Source organism: Urocitellus parryii, chromosome 8 (genome assembly GCF_045843805.1).
Source record: "Urocitellus parryii isolate mUroPar1 chromosome 8, mUroPar1.hap1, whole genome shotgun sequence".
Classification (NCBI taxonomy): Eukaryota; Metazoa; Chordata; class Mammalia; order Rodentia; family Sciuridae; genus Urocitellus; species Urocitellus parryii.
This window is the reverse complement of record NC_135538.1, coordinates 45,326,990-45,343,346: the sequence shown is the minus strand read 5'-3', so window position 1 is coordinate 45,343,346 and position 16,357 is coordinate 45,326,990. Positions and strand designations below refer to the sequence as shown.

The 16,357-nt window shown below is 37.1% G+C and overlaps 1 protein-coding gene across 1 annotated transcript in view; it reads left to right on the top strand.

Annotated features, from left to right (window-relative positions):
* Window positions 1–16,357, top strand: part of Dcbld1 (discoidin, CUB and LCCL domain containing 1) — a 59,565-nt gene that overhangs the window by 26,014 nt on the left and 17,194 nt on the right. Inside the window, exons 3-5 of the mRNA XM_026394098.1 lie at window positions 7,620–7,754; window positions 9,322–9,373; window positions 13,017–13,089. Coding sequence (XP_026249883.1) covers window positions 7,620–7,754; window positions 9,322–9,373; window positions 13,017–13,089 — 260 coding nt within the window. The remainder of the gene's footprint in view (window positions 1–7,619; window positions 7,755–9,321; window positions 9,374–13,016; window positions 13,090–16,357) is intronic.

Below are 16,357 nucleotides of genomic sequence, written 5' to 3'. Positions count from 1 at the left end.
GACCTCAAAAGGACCTTGTTCAGGCTGGCCTTTAGCTTGGATTGAGTTTTTGTTTCTGACTAAATTTTTATACTTCTCACCACATATTTTAACTTTGAACAAATTACTTAGCCTTTCTGTGTCTCATTTCCTCATCTTTGAAATGAGCAAATTATAGTGTCTACCACTTATGGGTGATGGATGCATATGTGTGAATGATGTCTGGCTCAGAATAAGCATTCAGTAACTGTTAGCCTCATCAGCTCTGTCCTTCCTCCCCCTTCCTCTCCTCCTCCCAGTAATCTTGCACATTGTTATTCCTTGTCTTAAGATGCTCCTTGGTCCTTCCACCAAGCAGAGACTGAACTGAACGGCAACTGCATACCCTACTTTACTCCTGGTGTGTTTCAGTGGCCTTAGAATTTGCTCAAATCATTCCAAGCCAATGGCAGGTGTTCCCTGAGCCAGAACTAGCTCTGTATATGGATATTCTCCATTTATCTTTGTGAAATGAGCAGAAAACACCTATTCATTAAGACTATTCATTAAATATGATCAGCCTGGCTTTTTAAGTTTTTTTCCACTGATAATACCAGGTCACATCTCCATATCTATACGTTGAGCTTCTCTACTCCAAAAATCTGATATCTAAAATGCTTTAAAATGCAAAACTTGTTAAGCACTCATGACATTCAAAAAGTTTTGGATTTTAGAGCACTTTGGATTTCAAAACATTTTGGCTTTGGGTTTTTAGTTAAGGAAGTTCGGCTGGTAAAATTTTGGCAAATATTCCAAAATTCAAAAGCTTCAGGATCTGAAACACTCCTGGTCCAGAGCATTTCAGATAAAGTGCACTAAACCTGTATTTCTTTATGAACAATCCTCCTGGTTTTCCTCTCTCCTCTTGCCAGTCTCCATTTCATCCAAGGTTATCTTGTTAAATATTGTGGTAATAATTCTTTATTTCAAAAATTGTCAATTGTGCTCCTCTGGCTAAAGGAGCTCTCTAGCATGACATCAAGACACTTCTTTCTCTCTTCTATACTGTCCTTTCCAGCCTCATCTCTAAAACTGTTAACTTCATGCCTCTTCCTAAATATATCTTACAGTTTCCTGTCCCGGTATGTTTTTGCATTTGTTGATGTTTTTGCTCTCATGAGCTCTTTTTTTTTTTTCCTTCTCCTGCTTTTCCTGCTCCTTCTAACACACACACACACACACACACACACACACACACGTCAAGTTCCAAAATCTAGGGCTACCTGCCCTAGAAACTTCTCAAATGTCTGGCAATTTCAATCACTATCTTCTTTGCCAATAACCTTTTCCAAACTTTCAGCAGAGTACCCATTTTCAGTTGAGATAATTATTGTGTCTTCTCTACCAGATATGGGGTTCCCTGAACCACAAAGTACCTTTTATTCATCCTTTTATTATTGGTTAATGCTTAGCATAGCCCTACAATTGCAGATGCTCAATCAACATCAGGTTGTATGTAGTTTGATTTTGACAAACATAATATAAAAGTCTGGATTTTTAGAAAAGATGTATTTATTCACACTGTAAGAAGACTCATAGTAAGATTTCTCTATCTATAGACATCTCTTCTGCATTAAACGACCCAATGTCCATAAAGTTTTAGGTCTACATTTATTGTATGGAAAAGACTTTGAAATAGTGTAGAAGGTGCCTGTGACTGAGCACTCAACCATGTGCTCAGTACCTTAGAGTTCCTGACTTATTTCACCCTCACAGTATCCCTGTGAGACAGGTCCTGTTACTAACCACTGTACACAAGGAAACTGAAGCTTAAAGAGGTCAAGAAATATGCTTAGATCACTTAGCAAGATACAAGTGCTCATTTGGCTCCAAAAAATCCACTCTTAAGCACCACACTGTCTGATCCCTTGGTTTGTGTTTTAGAAGACCCCTATTACAGTTCTTATTTATCACTTGCTGGAAGAAAGGGAAACTTCTCCAGGCCTCTCCACAGATGTATCCTGAAAGTAAGATGGGATTATGAGAAATCACTCACTCACAGACTACTGGTATAAATTTAAAACTTTTTAAAAAAATGCTTTTTAGTTAAAATACTTAGAGGAGGCAGGTTGGCCAGGGAGACGAGGAATTGCTTTACTACAGGATCCTACGTGCAGTCAGTTACATTAATCATATTCTGCTAAATGATTTGCACTGTAGGAAAATCAGGAAGTTCAAGAATTGTTCTCTTGCATTTCCTATACCTCCACCTCCAACCTCAATTTTTTAACCATTGTCAGTGACTTAGAAGTACAATGATGTGAAGTCAACTGTTGATGTTCGCACTAGGAAAAAAAGAAATGGGGAAAGCAGGAAGCAATAGTAAGAGTTTTGACTCATAATCATAATATTTCTCTGATTATTTTTTACAATGATATATATCTGACATACTGCAATGTGATCTAATTGTAATGTCTCTTGATTTTTAAAAGCCCAAAGAGGGGAAACAATATATCAGAAGCCTCTATTTTATAAGTAGTTTATGTCTCTCAGACGTATTATTGATTAGAATTATGAGTTTTAAAGATAAAACAAAACTTCAAAGAAATTTTCAACATATTAAAGGTCAAATTAGCTAGAATATTTCATTAACATGACCATATGTGTCCAGAAGAAAGAGCTATTGGCCTCCTCCTTTTCCTTCCTCCCAAATACTTCCCAAGACAAACTGTGTCAGTAACTGTCATCTTTTTGGGGACAGCAATAAGCTCCAGTGCTAAGGCACTATTGACCTGGGTCCCTGAACCCCAAAGAAAGTTGCACCTTTGTCTAGGAACCCGCCTGTTCATCTGTCATCAGTCACTGATTTTTGTCTGGGAACCAGAGGCCAAAACTCTCTAGGGATACCACTTACATTGTTACGTGACTATGGTTTTAATGGCACAGTCTAGGAATATCCCTTTTTAATGCTAATTTCTCTCGTTTTCAAAGAAAATGGCCCTGAAAATTCTGTAATTTTGTACAATGACTCTACTACAATTAGCAAGCAAGGACAAACCCTGCTATTGGACTGCATTGAAAAAGCAAATGGAAAATGGACACAAATCTAATGTGTTTGCAGCTTCAGCATTTCTGGAAGTTGTTTTATCAGCATGCCTCAAAGCCAGGCCAAGCCCAGAGCCACTTCTCTGGCAGCTGAGGGTGTGCCATGTAGCTGCCTCTGCCAGTGATACTCCCAGGCAAGGCCACTGAGGTCCACCAGGCACTTTCTTGGCTATTATGAAAAATACATGTGTACTCCAGAAGGAGCTTTGTAAGACTGACCAGGGGTTTTAGGGGGCTGTTTTGTTCTTGTTCCTCTTAATTTATGCCAACCCCCTCAGGAGTTAGGTATTTGATTAGTGTTTCGGTTTCTTACCACTGACAGTGTGGTAATGGAGGGAGTGAGGTTTCTTTGTCTTTTTCTAATGATGTCATAGCACTTTAAAAAACATGTCCCTTTCACAGATGAAACAATAACACAGTTTCATCAATTTCAAGATCAAAACCACACATGCACCTGAATGAATGGCCTGGAACCGTTTTTAATCAAACTCCCATTGCTTCCTAATGCCCAGAGACTTGGGCAGACAGTTCATGGAGAATGGAGAAATGCTATAAATTGCTTCAGAGATTGTCACAGAGAATCAAGAGGATTCTGGCCTTGGCTAGGAACAGGCAATTTATTCTTCCTGGTAGGACAGCTCTCTTTATTCATGGATGGAAAGATAAAGGGTTTTCCTCTCAGCTGCTAAGGGAACAGTAGCCCCAAACAGGGGATGTCCAGAGAGGAATGGGGCTACTGGGCTCAAAAGAAGGCAGCTCCTAGGGTTCTTGGCCCTTTATTCCTTTTGTCCAAGGAATCAGTCCATTGTCTACTAGGTCTTGGTCTCTCACGTCTGATGCCAAATGCCACAAAATGTGGTTGCATTTGGCGTCACTGACAGTCCTTCCCACAATCCAAGGCTGCCAGTTACATTCCACAAAAGGTAAAAGTTAGATGGCAAGTCACAGTGTAGTGTGGCCCTGCTGGTTATAAAGCAAACATCCCTGGAAAATGCAAGTCTTCTTTTTAGAGGGAACTATAAAAAGCTGGAATCCATTCTGGCTTTGAATTGAGACAGGTTTGCAAATTCAGTAACGCTGGCTTGGGCTAGAAAATATAACCATGGTCAAAATGAGAAATCATTAAGCTTTCATTTCCAATTAAATTTATCCTTGTAAATGTTTACATACAGGTGTGAACCCTTCTTAAAAGTCAAGACAGAGCATAACAGTGAAGAGACCTGTCTCTACTGTCACTTAGCAGTAGAGATAGATTCTGAGAAATGCCCTGTTAGGCAATTTTGTCATTGTTCAAACATCAGACTATCGTCATGCAAACCTAAGTGGGACAGATCCATCACTTTACACGGTCCTTGATGCAACCCATGATGTGGTAAGCATGAGATGTATGAAGCTGCTGCTGGTGACATGTGGCTTACTCTTTAACTGTAAACCTTTTATATATATATAAATAGAAGGAATACACTCCAAAATAATGATAAAAATATAAATAGGTAAACCAGTACTATAATTATTTAACATGAGCAAGCATATGTACTGCACATGCTTGTATGCTCTGTACTTTTATACAGTTAGTAGCCTAGGAAGTTAATGTTACCATGTTGTGCTGACATAACAATGGCCACAGTGACACAAGGCAATAGGAATCCCAGCTCCATTACTATTGTATGGGACCACCAAAATGAAAATAGTCTGCCATTGACCAGAATATTTTTATGCAGTAGATGACTTTACATCCTTTGGGCAGGAGTGGGCTGAGAAAGGCTTTCATAAGAAAAGATACCATCTGGTGAAAATGGAGAACATGGCTTAGGACAGACCAGGGCCTTTCAGTGGTTTCCCATGAATTATTTTTCTCTCTCACAGTCAGTCCCATTTTTCTGTTTTCATCTCTTTTCCCTTTTAATGCTTGGAAGGTAGTTACTGATGTCTCGTCTCTAAGGAATCTGCATCTGTCAAGCCTTGAGACGGAATAATTTGGATGTTTTGCTACAGGCCACCCTGTAGCTGGGGCTCCCTCCTATGCCCATGCCAAGATCATTCCCTCCTGCTGTTGTGATGGTGGCAATTGTGAGGAAACCATGAAAATGACTCTTGATCATGACATTTACACAAAGAGGGTGTATTCCACTCCCTCTAGGATTCAGTTACATTTTTGCAGCACATTTTTGGTAGATGTGAGAGGGGTTGGTGTCTGGGGCATAAGGGTAATTACAGGAGAGTGTGTTTACCTTTTCTTTCTTTGAACTTCTTCCAGAAGTATTTACATGCCCATCATAACTTTGGGAGGATAAAACCAAATTAGAGTTTTACTGTATTACTGTATTTACTGTATTTTTGAGTCTAGGGAATCATATATATTGCACAACTTAGTGTGATAACATACACTTATCTGTGTAAAATGAATACAAGTTTGCAATCTTTCCTTTCAACTTTTCCATAAAAATCTAAACAAAACAAAAACAAAAAAGCAAACATTCCCATTGATAATTAAGTCAAGTACATCAATGTGACTCAATTTAATCTTGTAAAAATGCTTCTCATTTGGTCTGGGGCTGGGGTTCAATGGTAGAGCACTCGCCTGGCACACTTCAAGCACTAGGTTCGATCCTCAGCACCATATTAAAAATGAAATAAAGGTATTGTGTCCACCTATAACAACAACAAAAAAATACATTAAATTTTTTTAAATGCTTGTCATTCAACCTCATTATATTAAAATAGATTTAGTTTCTATTGCTTATCTACAATATTTATGAGCAATATTAAAATGTAAAACATAAAAATCTATATTATCCATTACACTATTTTTTTTCTTCTCTATTGTTTTCTTCTTGACTTTTCTGTGTTTTTATTTTTTTGGTACCAGGGATTGAACCCAAAACGCTTAAACACTGAGCAATATCCCCAGCCCTTTATTTATTTATTTATTTGTTTGTTTGTTTATTTAGAGGCAGGATCTCACTAGGTTGCTTACAGCCTCACTAAGTTGCCGAGGCTAGCTTTGAACCTATGATTCTCCTGCCTCAACCTCCCAAGTCTTTGGGATTACAGGTGTGTATCACCACCTCTGGCTTTCCATGTTGTTTTAAAGTGACACAATTAAAAATATTTTATTATCCTTTTATTTGGGTTTGGCTTTCATATACTGTTGTAAATAGAAGACCATTTGGATCAATTCAATCCAAACAATATTCGACAAACTGCACCCGCCAGGTGCAATCTGTTGGAGCCAAATAGATGGATATAAAACTTTCTTGCTCCCTGGAATGCAGTCTAAAGAGAAAATAGGCATTATTTGTTTGTTCATTTTTAATTTGTTCATTTATTTATTTAATAAGCATTTATATCGATCTCACTATGTTCTAGGTATACTATTTTAAGTAATTTGCAGCATTTAGTCTTTAATTATATGTGATGAGGTTTCTAAAGAAGGACATGGTCATTTTTTATTTGGAATTAACTATGACTCAATAATAAGGAACAGCAGAGATTCAGGGCATGCAGGTAAGCACCCAGCACGCTTATTCTGTCACATCTCCAGAATGTGAACCCTCGACAGGATAGGAGAGAGATCAAATCCTTCATAGCTGGAGAGAAAGGATTAGTTGATTCATGATCTCCTGGATGTTAAACAGTTCAGTGCCTTTGTTGGTTGTGGTTTGTGTAACACAGTTTTATTCACACTGAGTGGAAGTGATCATTTTTCTTCCTTTCCTTCTCTTTCATTAACTTGATCATTGTTCTTGTTTTGAGAGAAGTTCATGAAGAATACCTCTCTTCCAAATTTGCATCCTAATCCCTATTTTATAGAGATTATTTTACCTACCTGACTTTTAAGGTGACACTTGCAAGCTAAACTTTTATTTGAATAGTCTTAAAAAAGGTTTTTGTTGTTTGTTTTTTTAAGCTCCAAATGTAATTTTGCTCGTGTAAAATTCATTGAGATTCTTATTGCTTTTCAAGCATTTTTTTTTTAAAACTACATAATTTATACTATGGTATTACAAGACTTTAGAAATTTTTCTGCTTTCTGTAAACCTATTGTATCCATCAAAATACACTGTATGATTTAAGCAGAAGTTTCTATAAGACAGAGACAAACATGAACATTGTAAGATGAGTAAGATTTTCATCATGCATTTGGCAGTCTTCATTCTGGAACCTCAGAATTTATGAGTTTCTTTGAGCAAATTTAGAACAACCCTAGAATATCTTTCTTGTGAAAATATTTTCTTTATTACCTAATGTATCTGTGTTTATTAGTCTTCTTTTTCCAAAATCAAAACCTATCCAGGTTGTTCATGATTAACTAACTACAGCCTATTGCTTATTAAGAGTAAGCCACTTTACCCCTTAGCCTAGTATTCCTATCAAGTTCACAACTCAGTCACAAATTATCAATCTCCAGGTCAAGCAAAATTCCAGAGGGGTAAGGATTAGAATCTTACCTATGTGTTATGTGATAAATTTGACCCTTAAGGGAAGAAATAACATAAACAATTTTTTCAGTTGGTGTAAATTTTGAAGTGTGCCACAAGTATGCTTTGTTTTAGGTCCATATTGTGGAAGAATGACTGTTCCGAGAGAACTCTTGCTGAATACAAGTGAAGTAACTGTCCGTTTTGAGAGTGGATCCCACATTTCTGGTCGAGGTTTCTTGCTGACCTATGCCAGCAGCGACCATCCAGGTATAGCATAAGAATCAACACAAATCTGTAAATGCTATCTAAGACTTCCTCTCACCTTCTCTGGGCAGAATTGTGATCTGAAGTGCACAATTAAGATGTGAGGGAAGAGAAGAAAACTGTCTTCATAAGTAGAGGTGGTTAGATTTTAATGGAATCATTATGTCATAAATGGATCCCTTGACCTATGTGGCCTAAGGTGGATCTCATTTTTTCTAAAAGGCTTGGGTGATACTTCTTCAGGGCTCCCCTCCTGGCCCCGATAAGGCCTGGTCTTCTCTGAGTTCTCCCCTAGCTTCCCTTTCCTCAGGGGACAAGCCTTTGAACTGGTGACCCCATCTCTACCCTCAACATACCCGAATGCACCAGCACAGGAGACACCCATAATTTTAAGTAGTATGCAGAAGGTGCTGTCACATGGTGTTTTAACCTTGGAGCTAACCTTGAGTGAAAGAGAAGGGAAAAGAAACACAAAGTGAGGAGAGGGAAAAAGTGTGTCCTCCTGTCCTGGCTCCTTGAACTCCAGAGTAATTACGATGCAGCCCTCTTCACACCCTCCCAGGGTCACAGAGGTGCTCAAAAGTTCTGCTCTCAGTCCCCTCTGGCAGAAATATTCTGGGAAAGGGATGCGCTGTTCATTTCTTCCACAGCTAACTAGATCTGACGGGCCACATGGCCAGTGTTCACTGTATCTTGCTTCCTACGATTCTTGAAAAGGTTTATGAAAGAAAAAAACTATTGTAGCAAGAGTGGAGTATTTAGGGCAGTGAAGTAAGTTTATCTGAATTTGTTGAGATCCACATAGTATCTCTGGCTGTGGTGGTATCTCTAATACCAGCTACTTAGGAGCCTGAGGCAGGAGAATCATAAGTTCAAGGACAGGCTGGGCAACTTACTGAGACCCTTCACAAAATAAAAAGGTCTGGAGGTATAACTCAGTAATAAGAGTGTCCATAGGTTTATTTACTTGTATCACAAAGGGGGAAAAAAAAAACAGTGATTCATAGTATTTTAGCTTCCCAATTGCTGAATATTAGTTTAGTTATGTAAATAACTCTAGAAAGCATGCTCTTTTTTAAGTGCTTGACCCTAAATGATCAAAGCTGATATGCTGTTGGTGTTCTGGGTAAATACCTGCTTTTGTGTCACTGGAGGCCACTGACTAAATTGTTGTTAAAATGTTCCTGGGAAACTGTAGGAACCATGCTGGGCTTTTGAAATTCTTTTCCTCCTGTCAGGGGAGTTATACACAGGATCTGTGTAGGTATGTAGTAGATAATAACTAACTGGTGTTGATTTTTCTGTTGAAAATAGATTCTCTTATTGTGCACTAGATGATAACACTGAAAAACCTTCACGGTGATAGAAAAAAGAAAGAAAAGGAACTGATTTCATACTAGAGATAATGTCCTCAGTTTTTGTTTATTTTTAAACAGGGAAATCCAGATAACTAGACAATGAATAAATGCTTTTTTTAAATTGTCTTTTTTATTTAAAAAGAAATCTTTAGAATATGAGTGCCTTAATTTCCACTTAGTTTACTAACTGCAATTATCTTTATTTATGACAGATTTAATTACGTGTTTGGAACGAGGTAACCACTATTTGAAGACAGAATACAGGTAAATATAGGTGTCCCAACTGCACTTCAGCCATGTTGCTAGACATTATGTTTTCTTTAATATGAAATCAGATAAAGTACTGTATTTGTACTTAAACCATTCATGGTTTAACTAATGCTGAATATTTTTTTTCTTTTTGGATTTTTTTCTTTTTGGATTGAACCCAGGGGCGCTTAACCACTGAATCACTTCCCCAGCCCTTTTTTGTACTTTATTTAGAGACAGGGTCTCGCTGAGTTATTTAGGACTTTGTTGAGTTATTTAGGGCTTCCATAAATTGTTGAGGCTGGCCTTGAACTCGAAAACCTCCAGACTCAGCCTTCCAAGCCTCTGGGATTATAGGCATGTGCCACTGTACCCAACAAAAATGATTTTTTAATACAGCAGAGGTGAGCAAACTTTTTTTTATCAAAGGCCAGATAGTAAATATTTTAGAATACATGGGATGGATTCATACAGCATCTTTTGCTGTTGTAGTGAAAAAGCAAACATAGCTAACATGTAAACAAATAAACATGGCTACGCTCCAAATTTTACCAAAACAAGAAGCAGGCCGAATTTGGCCCACGAACTATAACTTGCTTATTGTTTTACCAAAGAGCCATAATTGAGTCTAGAGTACACTTTTTTCCTGATCAGTATTTGGGAGTGACTTTTGTAATCCCTTCATAGGTGAGTGTTGGTAAGGAGGGCATTATTTTGTCTTTCCCACTTAAAAGAAAGAAAAGAAAAAGAATTTAAAAAAAAAAAGCTACTGAGAATAAGGAGATGAAAATTGTCATTCCCCGCTTTACTTTAACTGGAATATCTACATAATCTCTTTGATACACATTTCCTCCTCTATAGAATAAAATGGTCTTCAGCAGGATTTTCAACCCCAGCACTGGTGATGCTTCAGGTTGTCATTGTGTGGGGCTGTCCTGTGCATTGTTGCACCCCTGGCTTCTCCCCTCTACATGCCAACTGTGATATCCAAGATTGTCTCCAGACATTGGTAAAAGTCTTTTGTGAGCAAAAGCACCCCCAGCTGAGAACCGCTTGTCTAGAGATCACTGCCCACAAAAACTTGTAGTGCTTTAGGGTGTTTCCTTAGTGGCTCTCCCTGCACTTAGCACAGGAATAATTCATGCGATTGTTCCTATAAGGTGTGTTCTTATTTATCCTGAAAATGAGGCACAGAGCAATTAAGTAACTTGCCTAGGCCCACAGAGCTACTAAAGTATATCCCAGGGGAGAGGGTTTAACAACCTATGCTTATAATATCTCAGACATTTGGACATTCTGAATGTGATTATTTTATGTACAGAACCAACTCCAGTGTTAGTTAATACTGTATAGTAGAGGAAAGGGAAAACCAGAAATGAGTAACAATGCAGTGTCACCTTGTAGTCTTGCTGTTTATCCCACACCCACATACTCCAGCTTCTCTAAGGCTTTGCCAGCCATGCCTTCAAAGTGATAAGGCCTCTGGGCATCCGAGGTCATTTTCTATCCTAGAGATAGGAAAAATACTCAAGGCCACAGGGTGGCAATATGATGCCAGATGGTCTAAGCTGTAGGCCAGCCATTTTGTAGTGGATTCATATCCCTCATCCATAATTCTGAAATATGAAAAACTTTGAAATCCTTTGCTACTCATTTGGGTGACATTAATCTGATTAATGTGACTTTAAATTCATTTGACAGCAAAATTGGATTAGATTCACTCACATAAAGTTATTTAGTTTGTGTATTTTATTTAAAGTTGCTCTTCATGTGTTTGAAACAGAGCTATTACTGTTTTGACTCTAGAGGGGTCTCACATTATATGTATCATTAGCGCCTTTTAACTTTTCTGATATCCAAAACATTTTAAATGCAGACATGAAGAGAACTGACTCTTAAGAAATTGTGAACCTATAAAGATTCCCCACTATTTTTGGTTGTTAATTCCTTGATTACTGCTTTAATACCAGTACTCCAAAAGGTTACTGGGAAAGAATTATGAAACATTTATTTGGATAGTTGTGATAATTAGTTGTCATTACAGTACAATTTGCTGAGACAGCAAGGGAAAACTGAAAGGAAATGCAATAAAAACAGCTGTTATTGTGGAATGTGGTCTGGCACACTCTTTTTAAACAAACCAAGTAAACACTGTTAACTGGCATATATAGAAACTAGGGCACATGTCATTCATCTTCAAAGCTATTAATGTTCTCATAAGACTTAGCTTCCTTTTTTAATTTCATAAATGTAAATCACTCTCTCTCATATCCTACTGATATGTTAATTCTTGAAGGAACTAAAGGTGAAAAAACTGAATGAAGAGGGAGTGTATGCAGTATTAGGGTCACATAGCTAGCTAGGAGGTAACGTAGCCTGGTCACCCTGTCTATAGCACTAAGACCCTCAGCCACACTATATTTCATAATGTGCTTCTTGAAAGGTTCTTGAAAGATGGCTGTTCAGTAAACCAAACCCTAATTTTAAACATACATAGATGAGGACTACCCAGGACAGTAACCACTGGTGACTTGTAGCTATCAAATGCTTGAACTGGGGGCAAGTTCAAATGGAGATGTGCTGACGGTGTAAAATACACCCCAGTTACTGAGAACTAAGTTTAAAAAAATAAGAAAGAAAGTAAAATATCTTCATTGATAGTTTTTTATGACATGTAAAAATGAACAAATTGGGATATATTATTGATTGTGCCTTTTACATTTTTAATTTGGCTACTAAAATATTTAAATTTGCATATGTAGCTTCCGTTATGTTTCTATCAGTGCCAGCACAAAGATTGAAGATATTATGGTAAATGTAGCATACAGAGTGAAAATTCCTTACAATTTTATTCTCAGAGAGAATTCAGGAGCATTCCCTTTTACCTTATTTTTATTCATAAAAATAAATTGTCAGGGGCTGGGGTTGTGGCTCAGTGATAGAGTGTTTGCCTAGCATGTGTGAGCCACGGGGTTCAATTCCCCAGCATCACATAAACTTAATAAAATTAAAGGAATTGTGTCCATCTACAACTAAAAATATTTAAATAAATAAATTGTCAGGGGTTGGAGTGGTGGCTCAGTGGTAGAGCACTTGCCTAGCATATGTGAGGCACTGGGTTGGATTCTCAGCACCATATGTAAATAAATAAAATAAAGGTCCATTGACAACTAAAAAAAATTTTTTTTGTGTGTGTGGTTCTGGGGATTGAACCCAGGGCCTTGTGCATACAAGGCAGGCACTCTATCCACTGAGCTATATCCCCAGCCCTAAAAACTATTTTTAAAATAAATAAATTGTTATACATTTTAAGCATTTGTTGTTATAAAAATGAGATTACACTATATAGATGAAAATTTTCTTTTACCTTAAAAATACTTCTTAGACATCTTCGAATCAAAATGCATTAGGAAAACGCATTGTTTAGTATAGAGTTTATGGTCAATCCTCATATAAAATAAATAATTACTGGGTAAAACTTGCTTTTAGATTAAAATTTTACATCAACTTGTTTTCATGAGTCAGGTTTGTGATTTATCATTAAAGCAAGTATCCCCTTCTATTCTATAAAAGAAAGTACTTTTAAATTTAAGTATAGTATAATATTTCTTCTGTTTCAGTATAATTTAATAAATACAAATTATTTTTCTTTTTCCAGCAAATTCTGCCCAGCTGGTTGTAGAGACATAGCAGGAGACATTTCTGGGAACATAATAGATGGCTATAGAGATGTGAGTAATTGAGGGTAATGGCAGAGAGGGAAGGAATTAAAAGAAATGTTGGTTGCTTTGTCTAAATTCATTTCAAAGTGAATTAATATATAAAACTCTAAATGGGTGCATGGTTCTCTCTTTTCTGAGACTAAATTAAATAAAACAATAAGTATAAAAACCAAGGTTATCTATGCATACATTAATTCCTATTTCTAGCATTTCCAATTATGCATATTATAAATGAAATGAAAAACAAAAACTTTTCAACACCAAGAGTTTTGTTAGTCAGATTTCTATTACTATAACAAATATCTGAGATAAATCTACTTAAAAAGAAGATAAGTTTATTTTTAGCTCACAGTTTTGGAGGTTTCAGTGCATGACCAATTGGCCCAGTTGCTTTGGGGCTTATGGAGAGGGCGTGCAGCATGGGGGAGTATGTGGTAAGCAAGCTGCTCACCTAATAGCAGCTAAGAAGCAGAGAAGGGAATGGGAAGGGTCCTACAGTTTCCTTTGTGGGGCACACTCCCAGGAGTTTAACTTCTTCCCATTAAGCCCACATTCTAAAGTTTATACTACATCCCAGTAGTGCCATGGTCTGGAGACCAAACCTTTAATACATGGTCCTTTGGAGGACTTTCCAGATCCAAACACTAGCATCCATTTACTTTTTAAAAGAGGTTGTAGATTTGTGTCCTTTTCTTATTACTTATTTCTTTAATATTTCAATTGGTTTCTATAATAGAGAAAATGACATGTATATTCACATCACAGAATAGTGACATTGTATCTGTGCCCAGTAAAGCCATATGCCCTCTGCTTGTAGATTACTCCCCTCTCCCCTCACTCCCTGCACCCCCAGTTTTTGTGCCAAGTGAAACCATTTAGATTATATACATTATTCTAAGGCAAAAATAAATTCCCAGGAGATCATTTTTCTAAGCTATATATCCTATCTACAGATACCTAATCCTTCATTTATTTTTATTTACAGATTTCTATACTAGAAATCTGGTATCTATGTTTTTAAAAATTAACATTACAATTTAAAATAGTTAGGTTTACAGCTTGGCTTTTGGGAATTGGTTTGAATGATTAGAAATTGAAAAATCTATATAGTGTTGGAGTTATTCTTAAAGTTATTGATCTATGTCTTCAGGCATCGGGGGAAATACCCTTTTACACATTTTAAAGATTGACAATTTATCTCTGGCAGAGAGGAATAAAAACTTGACTTTGATTTTTTTTTTTTTTTTTTTTACTTTTGAGTACATCCTGATTCTGATAGTGGCAGATTTTACTATGTTGCTTTTTGTTTCCTTTTCCCTATATTGCTTTTAATTATAAGTTTGATACAGGATATTCAGTTGACGTGTAAATTATTTTAATCTCAAAATGATTTATACTTCTTAAGTTTGAAGATTTACTTGGCACAAATGACCCCAGGAAATAAGCTCAAAGAATTAAAATGTTGAAGTACAGGGTTTTTTTCCCCTAACAATAGAAAATTTTATTTTCTGTTTTACTGTTTTTGTACAAGAAGCATTAAGAATTATGTACAATACGAGAAAGAGCATAGGTTTTTCTTCCCCTGGGTGTTAATCTTGCTGCCTCTTGACAGCTATCTTTTTCAGTGACACAGGTAAATGGTTTTCTACATGGTGGATCTTGTACTTGATCTGCAAGTGCTGGCAAATAGATTTCCCATTGACTTACAAACTGATTTGGCACCCTTTGCTTTCAGAATGATTTTTATCTAAAGGGAAAATTTGTATTTTGAAAGCTAATCAATTTAAAGAAAAGTTGACTAGTATCTTTTTTGTATATGTCTATATTGTGGGAATATTACCTATTTATTGTAGCATAACAATATTACCATAAATTTAAGGCTTAAAACAACATGTATTTATTATCTTTCATTTTCTATGGGTTAGGAATCTGGGTGTAGCTTCACTGGCTTTGTACTTTAGGATCTCACAAGGGTTCGCCCAAGGTGTCAGCCAGGGCTCCGGTCTTCCCAGGCTCAGCTAGACACAGATGTGCTTCAGAGTTTACATGGTGTTTGCAGCATTTGGTTACTTGGGATTTGTTGCCTTAGTTTCTTCATGGACTGGGGCCAAGCTGTCCTCAGCTGGTGTCATGTGGGCCTTCCCACCATGGCCATTTGCTTCCTCAAAGCCACTACAGGAGAATCTTCTAGTAAAAGAGTCTCCTAGTAAAACAGATTACAGTCTTATGTAATACTTTCACAGGGATGGTATCCCCTTCCTTTGCCATATGTTATGAATTAAAAGAATGTCACAACTCCAGCCACAGACTAGGGTTATTCTACAAGGCGGGTATCTGGAGGCAGGGATCATAGGCATTGTCTTAGAGTTTGCTCCAGATGGCATCTTAATCTTGGGAAATGTATTCAGTTGTAGCAAGTCTTTCTTGGAAGAATCTTTGCAAAACCAAAGCATGTCCTATGTTAGGATGACAGAATCTGTAAAGCAAAATACTAGAGGAGCCACTGAAGAAGCAGGTGCTATATTTCAGGAGAGAATATGTTGTTTTAAAGAGCTGTTATAGCAAAGACATTGTTTCATTCTGTGTGGATCCAAATGGCAAAACTAGAATCAGTGGATAAAAGTTATAGGGAGAACAATTTCAGGTGCATGTAATAAATAATTGAACAATGCAAAAATGGGATAAGGATGGCTGGAAAAACTCATGTAGACATTGCAAAAATTTGTTGGCCATAGTTTGTGTGCAGAGGGATACAATGGTGTGGAGATGGGGGATGATCTGTCGGGAGGAAAGAAATGACGACTTTAAATGGTCTTTTTCTGGGCTGGAGATGTGGCTCAGCGGTAGCGCGCTCGCCTGGCATGCGTGCGGCCCGGGTTCGATCCTCAGCACCACATACCAACAAAGATGTTGTGTCTGCCGAGAACTAAAAAATAAATATTAAAAAAAAAAATTAAAAAAAAAAATAAATGGTCTTTTTCTGGATTCTATCTCCTTAGAATTCAGGCATCTGCATTGGTGTCTGCTTCCAATGTCAGCAAGGCAAGCAGTGTGGGTTTCTCTTTAAGACCTGCTTACCTGCCTCCAGAACAGTCTTTCTCTTGGCACCTGTAAGCCTGCTGATTGTACCTACTGCTTTTAAGTGGAAAACATTGCTTAGTTAGTTCATCTTGGTAATGCTCCTTCTCAAAAAACAATCAAGAAGTAATATATTTATAAAGTCCGTATAATGTGTTCCTAGTTCAAGTGGGAAAAAAGAAAAACCAGGCCTCATGTA